Source organism: Schistocerca nitens, chromosome 1 (genome assembly GCF_023898315.1).
Source record: "Schistocerca nitens isolate TAMUIC-IGC-003100 chromosome 1, iqSchNite1.1, whole genome shotgun sequence".
NCBI classification, from domain to species: Eukaryota; Metazoa; Arthropoda; class Insecta; order Orthoptera; family Acrididae; genus Schistocerca; species Schistocerca nitens.
In genome coordinates, this window is record NC_064614.1 from 268532191 (window position 1) to 268546345 (window position 14155).

Consider the following 14155-nt stretch of genomic DNA (forward strand, 5'->3'; position numbering starts at 1 on the left):
CAAACAAATTCGGAGCTGTATGCGATCCTGAAGGTTCTGCAGCAGTTGGCATCTGAGACAGGAAAGAATTTTCTCATCTGCTCTGATCCCTCAGTGCGCTGCAGCTATTTTAAGGATATACTCAGTGAACAGAATAGTCCATTTGATTGAGGCCTCCATGATGCATCTCCACGAGATCGGAAAGGAAGTAGTATTCTGCTGGATACCATGTCACCTCATAATCCAGAGAGATACGTAGGATGACACTGCAGCCAAGGGAACTTGACAGGGAAATACTGAAGAAACATGTGCTGTCCCTTGCGAGCCCTTTGCTCGCTGTTTAGCGACAAGAAAAGCATAAGCCGTTGGGAGGGAAGGTTGGTGGAAGTATGCCTTCGTGTAGTTCATAGTTTATTGATCCATTGCTTCTTACTCCAGCGAGAGGACCCACCAGGTTATTGAGCTTGTGGAGTGTTTATTTCGACAAATTACATGTTAGCAGAGTGTGTTTTCCATTCTTACGAGAGGGCAGCAGTATGTTTAAGAAGGGACCTGTCATCTAATTTAGCTCATGACGAGTACAATGTCAGTTTGGCATGCACACTAATGCAACTGTGACAGATGGTGATGCAAGTGAGGCGACATGTGCCTAGGCAGCGCACATGTCTGGTTAAGGCATATTTACGTAAAACAAAAAAAATATAGACTTAACAAATTAAGATACATATAAGCAAACCATTGTAACCACATGTAACAAAAGTACATTAAAGTACCCCTATATAAAACAGAATAATTAGATAAAATACTAATATAAAATAGCAAGTAAAAAAGGTCATTAAAATTGTCATGCCTAATAAAATAGATAAATTTTAGAGTGCTTGCACAGCGTATGCATGCAAAACCAACAACCCAAACATCAAGGCGTCAGGAACAGGGGTAGTCGTAAGCATTCAAAGTGTAAAGCCATTTCTAGTGATTAGAACAAAAATACAAGTTCAGAATATAAAAGGTAAAGTCACCTGCGACAAAATAAGGCCATTAATAAGCCCCTCTTTGAAATATAACTCCCCTAACTTCATACACAAAAAACAAACAAGTTAAAAATTAAGCTGTCGTCAAAATAAATGTATCACTGTAGCAACATTCCAGGCAATGGAAGCATTGTATCATAATATACTTTGTTTCTGCTAATCAGTTGATCGTTCAGCAACTTGCCTTTATCGAAATAAATATGTTAAACAGCTTCCAACTCCGCGATTAGATTCAACTCTTTCCCCTTTTGAGCAATGTGTAATATTCTCAAATTTTCTAGTGTGGGAGGCTGGTGCCCGTTTGACTTAAGATGTTCAGCAAACGCAGAATTCGGTTGAACATGGCCGATTTTAGTTAGCATGTGCTCGCTGAACCTGCTCTTAAACATCCTGCCGGTCTGGCCTATATATGACATTTCACAATCGGTAATTTGTATACGGCCGACTCTACATGCTTGTCCTTGTGGGGGCCTCCATTGTGAATGTAATTAAGCTGAAGGTTATTGGCAGTAGCGAAAACAACACGCAAATCCTGGTTCTTCACAAGCTTCTCCAAATCATAAGAAGGATTCCCCATGAACGGGATCTTCACAAATCTGGCCTCAAAAACATCGGGACGAGGAGACCTCTGTGCTCAGCTACTGATTTTTTTTTCTTTGTATAGCCTATCAACTAGTTTATGACTATCGCTTACAGACTACTGTAGTTATGGGGAATACGAAGATATAAGCACAGAATAGAGTAACTTAGAGAGCCGCATCACTGCAGTGTTACATCTACATGTACATACATAATCCGCAAGCCACCGTACGGTGCGTGGCAGAGGGTACCCTGAACCAGAACTTGTTATTTCCTTTTCTGTTTCACTAGCAAACAGAGCCACGGAAAACCGATTGTCTAGATGCCTCCGTATGAACCATAATTTCTCGTATCTTATCTTTGTATTGCCGTCCGCCCCTGGTAGCTGAGAGGTCAGCGCGACGGCATATCATACCCAACAGCCCGGGTTCGATTCCCGGCTAGGTCGGAGATTTTCTCAGCTCATGGACTGAGAGTTGTGTTGTCAACGTGGCGTCAACTCAAAAGACTTACACCAGGCGATCGGTCTACCCGACGGGAGGACCTACCCACACGGCATTTCCATTTCGTATTGCCAACGGCCGTGCCGCGGTGGTAACACCGGTTCCCATCAGATCACCGAAGTTAAGCACTGTCGGGCTGGGCTAGCACTTGGATGGGTGACCATTCGGTCTCCCGGGCGCTGTTGGCAAGCGGGGTGCACTCAGCATTTGTGAGGCAAACTGAGGAGCTACTTGATTGAGAAGTAGCGGCTCCAATCTCGTAGCCTGACTTACGGCCGGGAGAGCGGTGTGCTGATCACGTGGCCCTCTATATCCGCATCGAGTGACGCCTGTGGGCTGAGCATGAGTCGGCGGCCGGTCGGTACCGTTGTGCTTTCCAAGGCCTGTTCGGACGGGTATTTTTATCTTCGTATACCTTACGCTCAATGTATGTTGGCAGCAGTAGAATGATTCGGCAGTCAGCTCCAAATGCCGGCTCTCTAAATTTTGTCAATAGTGTTTCACGAATAGAACGCCGCCTTCCTTCCAGGATTCCCATTTGCGTTCCCGAAGTATCTCCGTAACACTTCGTGTTGTTCGAAGCCAACGTAACAAATCTAGCAGCCCGCCTCTGGAATGCTTCAATGTCTTCCTTCAATCCGACCTGGTACGGATCCCAAACACCCGAGCAGCGTCCTATATGCGATCTCCGTTACAGGTGAATCACTCTTTCCTAAAATTCTCCCAATAAACCGAAGTCGACCATTCGCCTTCCCTACCACAGCTCTCACGTGCTCGTTCCATCTCATATCGCTTTGCAACGTTACGCCCAGATATTTAAACGACTTCACTGTGTCAAGCAGGACACTAGTAAAACTGTATCCGAACATTAAAGGTTTGTTCTTCCTATTCATCCGCATTAACTTACATTTTTCTACATTTAGGGCTAGCTGCCATTCATCACACCAACTGGAAATCTTGTCTAAGTCGTCTTGTGGCTTTGCACAGTCACTCAATTTCGACAGCTTACCGTACACCACGGTATCATCAGCAAACAACCGCAGATTAATGGCCAGTGTTAGCCAATTAATTTAGACTATTGGCCATTAAAATTGCTACACCACGAAGATGACGGGCTACAGACGCGAAATTTAACCGACAGGAAGAAGATGCTGTGATATGCAAATGATTATCTTTTCAGAGCATTCACACAAGGTTGGCGCCGGTGGCGACACCTACAACGTGCTCACATCCGGGAAGTTTCCAACCGATTTCTCATACACAAACAGCAGTTGACCGGCGTTGCCTGGCGAAACGTTGTTGTGATGCCTCGTGTAAGAAGGAGAAATGCGTATCATCACGTTTCCGACTTTGATACGGGTCGGATTATAGCCTATTGTGATTGCGGTTTATCGTATCGCGACATTGCTGCTCGTGTTGGTCGAGATCCAATGACTGTTAGCAGAATATGGAATCGGTAGGTTCAGGAGGGTAATACGGAACGCCTTGGTGGATCCCAACGGCCTCGTGTCACTAGCAGTCGAGATGACAGGCATCTTATCCGCATGGCTGTAACGGATCGTGTAGCCACGTCTCGATCCCTGAGTCAACAGGTGGGGACGTTTGCAACACAACAACAACCATCTGCACGAACAGTTCGACGACAATTGCAGCAGCATGGACTATCAGCTTGGAGACCATGGCTGCGGTTACCCTTGACGCTGCATCACAGACAGGAGCGCCTGCGATGGTGTACTCAACGACGAACCTGGCTGCACGAATAGCAAAACGTCATTTTTTCGGAGGAATCCAGGTTCTGTTTACCACATCAAAATGGTCGCATCCGTGTTTGGCGACATCGTGGTGAACGCACAATGGAAGCGTGTATTCGTCATCGCCATACTGGCGTATCACCCGGCGTGATGGTATGGGGTGCGATTGGTTACACGTCGCGGTCACCTCTTGTTCCCATTGACGGCACTTTCAACAGTGGACGTTACATTTCAGATGTGTCACGTGGCTCTACCCTTCATTCGATCCCTGCGAAACCTTACATTTCAGCAGGATAATGCACGACCGCATGTTGCAGGACCTGTACGGGCCTTTCTGGATACAGAAAATGTTCGACTGCTGCCCTGGCCAGCACAATCTCCAGATCGCTCACATAACCGAGTAACTGGCTCGTCACAATACGCCAGTCGCTACTCTTGACGAACTGTGGTATCGTGTTGAAGCTGCATGGGCAGGTGTACCTGTACACGCCATCCAAGCTCTGTTCGACTCAATGCACAGGCGTATCAAGGCAGTTATTACGATCAGAGGTGGTTGTTCTCGGTACTGATTTCTCAGGATCTATGCACCCAAATTGCTTGAAAATGTAATCACATGTCAGTTCTAGTATAATATATTCGTCCAATGACTACCTGTTTATCATCGGCGTTTCTTTTTGGTGTAGCAAATTTAATGGCCAGTAGTGTATGTATACGGATAGAACATTGGTCCTATCACGCTCCCCTGGGGCACTCATAATGACACCCTTGTATCTGATGAACACTCAGCATGGAGGAAAATGTACCGGGTTTTATTGCTTAAGAAATCTTTGAACCCCTCACATACCCGTGAACGTATCCCGTATGCTCGTACCGCCTGCAGAGGGGCACCGTGTCAGATGATTTCCGGAAATCTAGAAATATGGAACCTGCCTTTTGCCAGAGTTAGGACTGAAGTCGACAAGAACAACGACGAGAGTAGCAGAGACTCACGGGAGGGTTGTAGGTGCGCGGCGTGCATGATCTGCACGCAGAGCGGCGTGTAGCCGTCGGCGTCCGGCTGCGCCCTGAGGGCTCGCACGCCCAGCTTGCCGAGCACGTCCTCGGCGCCGCTGCCGCTGCCGCCGTCGCTGGCGCCGCTGCCCTCGCCGGCGTCCCCGGAGGCGGCCAGCTGCTGGTTGCGGCGCAGGCGCAGCGTGTGCAGCAGCTGGTGGCCGTTCTGCGTGTACGGCTGCAGCAGCTCCGACACCTCGGCGCGCACCCGCGACGCCGGGCCGCAGCCCTCCTCGGCGCAGCGGTCGTCCGCCCGCGACACGAAAGACACCAGCTGCTCGCACTCCTCGTGCAGCCGCTGGAACCACGACGCGGGCTCCTGTGGACACCCACGACACCCTCCTGCAATACTGTCACTTGTCGTAGACGGATCTTTTTAAATACAGGGTGTTACAAAAAGGTACGGCCAAACTTTCAGGAAACATTCCTCACACACAAAGAAAGAAAATATGTTATGTGGACGTGTGTCCGGAAACCCTTACTTTCCATGTTAGAGCTCATTTTATTACTTCTCTTGAAATCACATTAATCGTGGAATGGAAACACAAAGCAACAGAACGTACCAGCGTGACTACAAACACTTTGTTACAGGAAATGTTCAAAATGTCCTCCGTTAGCGAGGATACATGCATCCACCCTCCGTCGCATGGAATCCCTGATGCGCTGGTGCAGTCCTGGAGAATGTCGTATTGTATCACAGCCGTCCACAATACGAGCACGAAGAGTCTCTACATTTGGTACCGGGGTTACGTAGACAAGAGCTTTCAAATGTCCCCATAAATGAAAGTCAAGAGGGTTGAGGTCAGGAGAGCGTGGAGGCCATGGAACTGGTCCGCCTCTACCAATCCATCGGTCACCGAATCTGTTGTTGAGAAGCGTACGAGCACTTCGACTGAAATGTGCAGGAGCTCCATCGTGCATGAAGCACATGTTGTGTCGTATTTGTAAAGGCACATGTTCTAGCAGCACAGGTAGAGTATCCCGTATGAAATTGTGATAACGTGCTCCATTGAGCGTAGGTCGAAGAACATGGGGCCCAATCAAGACATCACCAACAATGCCTGCCCAAACGTTCACAGAAAATCTGTGTTGATGACGTGATTGCACAATTGCGTGCGGATTCTCGTCAGCCCACACATGTTGATTGTCAAAATTTACAATTTGATCACGGTGGAATGAAGCCTCATCCGTAAAGAGAACATTTGCATTAAATGAGGATTGACACGTTGTTGGATGAACCATTCGCAGAAGTGTGCCCGAGGAGGCCAATCAGCTGCTGATAGTGCCTGCACACGCTGTACATGGTACGGAAACAACTGGTTCTCCCGTAGCGCTCTCCATACAGTGACGTGGTCAACGTTACCTTGTACAGCAGCAACTTCTCTGACGCTGACATTAGGGTTATCGTCAACTGCACGAAGAATTGCCTCGTCCATTGCAGGTGTCCTCGTCGTTCTAGGTCTTCCCCAGTCGCGAGTCTTAGGCTGGAATGTTCCGTGCTCCCTAAGACGCCGCTCAATTGTTTCGAACGTCTTCCTGTCGGGACACCTTCGTTCTGGAAATCTGTCTCGATACAAACGTACCGCGCCACGGCTATTGCCCCGTGCTAATCCATACATCAAATGGGCATCTGCCGACTCCGCGTTTGTAAATATTGCAATTACTGCAAAACCACGTTCGTGATGAACACTAACCTGTTGATGCTACGTACTGATGTGCTTGATGCTAGTACTGTAGAGCAATGAGTCGCACGTCAACACAAGCACTGAATTCAACATTACCTTCCTTCAATTGGGCCAACTGGCGGTGAATCGAGGAAGTACAGTACATAATGACGAAACTAAAATGAGCTCTAACATGGAAATTAAGCGTTTCCGGACACATGTCCACATCACATATTTTCTTTATTTGTGTGTGAGGAATGTTTCCTGAAAGTTTGTCCGTACCTTTTTGTAACACCCTGTATACTGGCGAAACAAATGCAGCATCAAAAAATAATTAATGCCAGACTGTTTCAAAAAGAATATACGTATTACAAAGTATTATTTTGTTCAAACTATCGATTGCTGCGCCTCGGCCAGGCTATTGGAGAAACATACTCTAGTTTATATTAATAACCGCCAGATGTCAGTTGTCTTCCCTTTTGCCTGTATACAGAGAGAGTGGCCATAGGTGAAGTTGCCCGTGATTGGTTGATTAGCTTTGGCAGTAAAATGGCGCCAAACGTCTCTCGCGCTTCCTATGTTCGCCGTGCTTTTGAGTTGAATTGAAGTTCAGAGGACTTTTGGAAACGATTAAAAGGTATTTGAATTATTGAGAGACTTGTTATGCGTTGTGCATGCAGGTTCGATTTAGTTGTATATTGTTTTTAGTACGTAATTGGCGTTTGCGATCTTAAATACGAGTTGAAATAATGAAGCGTTTTGTGATGAAGTCGGTAGGCCTACATGTTTGAAGTAAACACGTTAGTAATTGTACAGTATTGTTTTTGACATCGGTAATTCGTTCTGCAGACGTTCGTAAACGATGCCAGGTTGTGCTGCATTTGGTTGTTCCAATAGAGGCGAAGGTGGATTTCGCATGTTAGCATTTCCACGCAATGAAGAAAGACGAAAGCAGTGTGCAGTCGCAGTCAACAGGGTTGACATAAATCAAACAGGAGCCTTGTGGAAACCAACCAAGTACTCTTATCTATGCGAAGTAAGTCGTTTTTGCTTTTTACTACATATAAAACAACTTGCAATATACATAGTTAAATTTGAAAACAGACCTGTGAATTAGCTGTGTGAAAATTATTATAACACATTATTATTATAAACAAAGGCATTTAACGAATGATTTCGCCATATTGTCTTGTGCTTTCTGGCCATTCAAAAGTCCCGCCCGCAGTTTGGCAGAAAAATGGCCGCCGTATCGTCCGGTTGGCCACTCTCTCCCTATACAGGCTCTCTAGTTATGCTTGGTAAACGTCATATGATTAAAATGGCTACTCCGCAGCAGGAATCATTTCGTGTTCTCGAGTTTGCGAAGTGCTATTCTGGGATTACAGTGCAAAGACGTTTCAGGTTGAGGTACCAAATTGATCTTCCGAATGGGTGGAACATTCGCAGATGGTATCGAAAGTTTCTAGATGCAGTATGTGTATGTAAAGGAAAGAGTCCCGGTCGCCCTCGTGTTCCTGAAGAAAACGTTGCACGAATTCAGACTGCTTTCCAGCGTATTCCTTCAACTCGTCGTGCCAGTCGGGAGTTACAACTGTCTACAACAACAATTTGGCGTGTTTTGAGGCGCCGGTTGGTTGTGAAGCCGTACAAGTTACAGCTGTTACATGTTCTGCGTCCTGATGACAAACGCAAATGTGTAGCATTTTGTAACGACGTCTTGATGCTACTGACAATGATAAACACTTTCGCACAACGCATCCTGTTCAGTGATGAAGTGACTTTCCATGTTAGTGGTCAGGTAAACAAACACAATGTTCGATTTTGGGACTACAGAACCAACATGCAGTCACTGAACATGTACGATATTCGCCCAAAGTCAATGTGTTTTATGCGATACTCTGATCATCTGTTTAGGGCCCTTTCTTCTTTGATGGATATACGGTTAACGGTCAGCAGTATCTCGCTATGTCACAAAACTGGTTGTTTCCAAGGCTGCACAAAGACAACTTCGTTTTTCAACAAGACGGGGCATCCCCTCACTGGAGTCAAAAAAATGGTTCAAATGGCTCTGAGCACTATGGGACTTAACATCTATGGTCATCAGTCCCCTAGAACTTAGAACTACTTAAACCTAACTAACCTAAGGACATCACACACATCCATGCCGGAGGCAGGATTCGAACCTGCGACCGTAGCAGTCGCGCAGCTCCGGACTGAGCGCCTAGAACCGCTAGACCACCGCGGCCGGCTCACTGGAGTCGCCAAGTGCGTTAATATCTGAATGAAACTCTACCGAACGGTTGGATTGGTCGTCAAGGAGCTGGCGACTTGGCATGACTCAACTGGGCTCCACGGTCACCACACTCTGACTTCTTCCTGTGGGGTTTCGTTAAGGACAACGTTTATGTACCACCATTCTCACAGAACCTGGAAGAGTGGAAGAACCGGATCCGTACATCTATAACATCAGTTAAGAAGGATATGCTTGCCCGAGTATGGGAGGAATTTGAGTATCGATGTGATATTGTACGTGTCGCTGATGGAGGACATATTGAACATCTGTAATATGAACTTGAGAAGTTCGTAAATATGTGTGTAAAGTTTCATATTCGTATGTCTTAAAGTTCAATAAATATATGCATTCGAAATTCGTATATCCTTTTTGAAACACCCTGTAGAGTAATGAAATTTCTGGGGTACATTTCTCTAGCCAACATTTCAGTGATTAACATCGCTAGATAAGAGGTAACGTAAGCGCCAGATACGTCATTGCATACGCTGGTACATTAATAACCGGTTTAACCGCCAGAGCGCCGAAAGCAAGGTTGCAAAACTGCATGCATTGTGTTGTAGAGGTGTCAGTTTGTGGGTTAGCGATCGGTGCATGTTGCACTTGGTCGGTCAATACAGCGACGGTTAACGCTGTTTGTGGAAAACGCTGAAGTTGTCCGATGATGTCCCAAATGTGCTCGACTGTAGATAGATCTGGTGATCGGAAAGGCCAAGGCAACATGTCGACACTCTTAAAGCATGTTGGGGTACAACAGCGGTGCGTGTGCAAATGTTATCCTGTTGCAAAACACCCCCCTGGAATGCTGCGGCAGCATAATAGGCCGAATCACCAGACCGACGTACCATTTTGCAGAGAGGGTGTGTGGGGTAACCATGAGAGTGCTCTTATTGTAATACGAAATTCCACTCCGGACCATAATTCCAGGTGTAGGCGTACTGTGTCTAGCACACAGTAGTTGGTTGCTGGTCCTCAACTGGCCTCCTCCCAACACATGCCATCGCTAATAATCCTCAAGCTGTAACCGACACTATTCCCATCTTGCTCATGGGAGATCTCAATGTGCGTGCTGGCGATTCGATTATTTTTGGCATTAAAGAAAGATATAATGAAACAGAAATAAATTAAAGTGGAGAGGACCTAATCATTTTTGCCCATTGAACGATTTACGTATTAATAACACATACTTCGTCCATAAACCACAGGATAAAAACATATCCAAGCATGCAGTACAACACTTCATGGCAACTGGCCTTCATAATGTTGCAGTTTTAATGGTCAGCAATGTAAAATTATCTCACGCCTCCTCTGTATTTTTGGAACCATTCACATATACAGTACAACGCTCGCATATATTATATACAGCCAGCCGGTGTGGCCGTGCGGTTAAAGGCGCTTCAGTCTGGAACCGCGTGACCGCTACGGTCGCAGGTTCGAATCCTGCTTCGGGCATGGATGTGTGTGATGTCCTTAGGTTAGTTAGGTTTAATTAGTTCTAAGTTCTAGGCGACTGATGACCTCAGCAGTTTAGTCGCATAGTGCTCAGAGCCATTTTTTTTTTTATATTATATACACTGAGGTGACAAAAGTCAAGGGATAGCAATATGCACAAATACAGATGACGGTAGTATCGCGAACACAAGGTATAAAATGGCAGTGCATCGGTGCAGCTACCATTTGTACTCATTTGATTAATGTGAAAAGATTTCCGACGCGTTTATGGCCGCACGATGGTAATTAGCAGATTTTGAACGCGAAATGGTAGTTGAGCTACACGTATGGGACATTCCATTTCGGAACTCGTTCAGTATTCCGAAAGCATCAAGATGTCCCGACAATAGTACATTTCGGGCTTTACCTCTCACCGCGGACAACGTAGTGGCTGACGGCCTTCACTTAACGACCGAGAGCAGCGGCGTTTGCGAGGAGTTGCGGTGCTAATATACAAGTAACACTGCGTGAAATAACCGCAGAAATCAATGTGGGGCTAGCGACGAATATATTCGTTAGGATAGTGAGGCAAAATTTGGCGTTAATGGGCTATGACAGCAGACGACCGACGCGTGTGCCTTTGCTAGCAGCACGACATCACATTCAGCGCGTCTTCTGGGCTCGTGACCATGTCGGTTGGACCCTAGTCGACTGGAAAACCGTGGCCTGTTCATATGAGTCGAGATTTAAGCTGGTATCAGCTGAAGGTAATGTTCTAATGTGGCGCAGGCCCTACGAAGTCAAAAAAATGGCTCTGAGCACTGTGGGACTTAACATCTGAGGTCATCAGTCCCCTAGAACTCAGAACTACTTACATCTAACCAACCTAAGGAATCACACACATCCATGCCCGAGGCAGGATTCGAACCTGCGACCGTAGCGGTCGCGCGGTTCCAGACTGAAGCGCCTAGAACCGCTCGGCCACACCGGCCGGCCCCACGTGGTCATGGACCCAACTCGTCAACAAAGCACTTTGAAAGCTGGTGGTGGCTCCATAATGGTGTGAGCTGTGTTTACATTGAATGAACTGGGTCCTCTGGTCCAACTGAACCGATCATTGACTAGAAATAGTTACGTTCATCTACGTGGTGACCATTTGCAAACATTCATGGACCTTATGTTCCCAAACATGTCACTAGACCACAGTTGTTCGCGACTTGTTTGAAGAACATTCTGGACAGTTCGAGTGAATGCTTTGGCCGGTCAGTTCGCACAAAAAATTCTGAATATGTAATACTTTTGCAATTATTGACGGCTATAGAGCCAGCAGGGCTCAATATCTTTGCATGGAACTTCCAACGACTTATTGAGTCCATGCCATGATGAGCTGCTGACTTACGCCGGGAAAAAGGATGCCCGACGCCATATTTGGATGTATGCTATGACTTTCGTCGCTTCATTCTATACATGCAAATAGCAGCGCATAGCTGTCGAGCGCGTACTGCTTGCAAACAGTTGAGATTATACAGTGAAGGATTCTGTAACTGAAGTGTATTCAGATTGATATCAGCAAGCGAATGAGAAAATTCTAATGCCGACTGTGGAGGGCGGTGAAAGGTAGGTGTACAGTTGAGGCGATCACTTCGGTGGATAACGCCATTTGGCGACAGATACAGCTGTACAGGCGTGGCTGTAGTACGAGCCGTCTAGGCATCCACTGAACTTTCGTCAGAAACGTATAAATTACAGATAAATCCTCTCGTTTCTACACTGTCCTGCATGAATGCTCACTGCTTCGTCAGTGACAACTCCCATTGCTCTAAAAAAAATAGGTTTCGTGGTCCGTGGCCATGAGTTCCCCGTAGGCGCACAACCACGTTTACTGATTAGCTAGGTGTTGAGTAAGTAAGCTCCGTCTTTAGGCCACAAGTGGCCCTTCCGGGACCGTCCGGCCGCCGTGTCATCTTCCGAGGAGGATGCGGATAAGGAGGGGCGTGTGGTCAGCACACCGCACTCCCGACCGTTAGGACGGTATTCTTTGACCGAAGCCGCTACTAATCGGTCGAGTAGCTCCTCAATTGGCATCACGAGGCTGAGTGCACCCCGAAAAATGGCAACAGCACATGGCGGCGGGATGGTGACCCATCCAAGCGCCGGCCACGCCCGACAGCGCTTAACTTCGGTGATCTCACGGGAACCGGTGTAGCCACTGCGGCAAGGCCGTTGCTAGGTGTTGAGTATTCAGTGTTAATTCCTTCCGTTTGTTCCTATATCGCACCCTGTCTTTGCCATTTTTGGATGTTGCCGTAACGCTGGTGAGTATGTCTCATCCTGCGCGACAGTTTCCATTGCGAGAAGAGGATTGTACTGCAAACTTTCGTGTAAAGACGCCAACAAGACGAATACGAGATGTGTTAGTGTCGAGCACCGCGCAACTACCTACGGTCTCGTTTAGAATGATCGCAGCTGGAGCTACAACTTATAATGGAGCCGGATCTTCACTATTTTTCAATGAAGTAACTGAACACGACACAAGAAATGAAACAGTTATTTCGTACTTTGTCAATAACTGAATTTCTTTTACAATGGTCTTCGAATTTCTGCAGATTCAAGATTACGTAGTAAAGGTGTTAGTACACAGAAAGTTATAAAGAGACGTAGATAAAGTGTTAAAAGTAATTGTTAATAGTTAAACTGTTAGAGTAAAAAACGTAAATACACTCACCCTGTTCGTGACAATTTTAATACTAAAAAGAAGAAGATTTCGGATGAAAAAATAACTGGATAGTTGTGGAACACTGCTCGCTACAATGTTTAGGCTGGCAACATTCATGATAAGGAGGTTTAACAGCAGCGACCTAGGAACTGTTCCAACTCGAGTGTAAATAACAACTGAAAACGCAAGCTAAGTAAAACGTGCGTTGTTAGAAAGAAACGGTGTATTTTGAATCACATTACCATGCGTCAGAGATCTATGATGCATTAAAAACAGTTGATGAAATCAGGATCTGATCAAACGAGGTTTTTAGAGGTTAACACACACTGGAGTTGTAATCGGGAGCAATAGGTTCCCAGTCCCCTTGTGATCAGTCTTAATTAGGTTTCTCTTAGTCCCTCTAAATTATTTCAGGCAAATGCAATAAGGTTACGATTAATTACCTTTTCGAATATGATACAATTCGAGATAGTACTCTGTCCGCAATGGTCTTGTTTCCGAAAATGCTTTCCTTTCTTTCTTCCTTGGTTTCTTTTTTCTTTTTGAGTATGACGGCCGAATATGGATTCATGTTAACTGATAGTCGTACATATCGACAACCTTACGAAGTATCTTGCAATCACATAACCGAAGAGAATTATGAAAACTTCCGAAATGAGGTCTTCGAGGATCACTCGGTGGGATGCATTACGGTAATTCAACGGGTCACAGTATGTGTACTCTTGATTTGCGTAGTTATATCATTAAATGTAAATGTCGTGTGATTAGGCCCTCCCGTCGGGTAGACCGCTCGCCGTGTGCAAGTCTTTCGATTTGAAGCCACTTCGTCGACTTGCGCGTCGATGGGGATGAAATGACGATATATTAGGACAACACAACACCCAGTCCCTGAGCGGAGAAAATCTCCGACCCAGCCGGGAATCGAACCCGGGCCCTTTGGATTGGCGTTCTGACGCGCTGATCACTCAGCTACTAGGGGCGGACCAATTAGATCATTGATCCCTCATCTATATATCTGAGTGACTGGTAGTAGCGAAGATAAAAAGGTATTTCCTTTCGCACGTTGCTGTTTAGGGGCTATATTCTAGAACGTTATATGCAAACTAACGTAAGATGACTTTTCCCAGCAGTTTTCCGTGCACAGTAGGTACCACTCCTTGT

At 46.1% G+C, this 14155-nt stretch overlaps 1 protein-coding gene and 1 pseudogene across 1 annotated transcript in view; one reads left to right on the top strand and one right to left on the bottom strand.

Moving 5' to 3' along the window:
- Positions 1-14155, bottom strand: part of LOC126247975 (protein unc-13 homolog 4B-like) — a 205183-nt gene that overhangs the window by 16228 nt on the left and 174800 nt on the right. The window contains exon 9 of the mRNA XM_049948543.1: positions 4834-5212. Coding sequence (XP_049804500.1) covers positions 4834-5212 — 379 coding nt within the window. The remainder of the gene's footprint in view (positions 1-4833; positions 5213-14155) is intronic.
- Positions 2163-2280, top strand: LOC126207049 (5S ribosomal RNA; annotated as a pseudogene).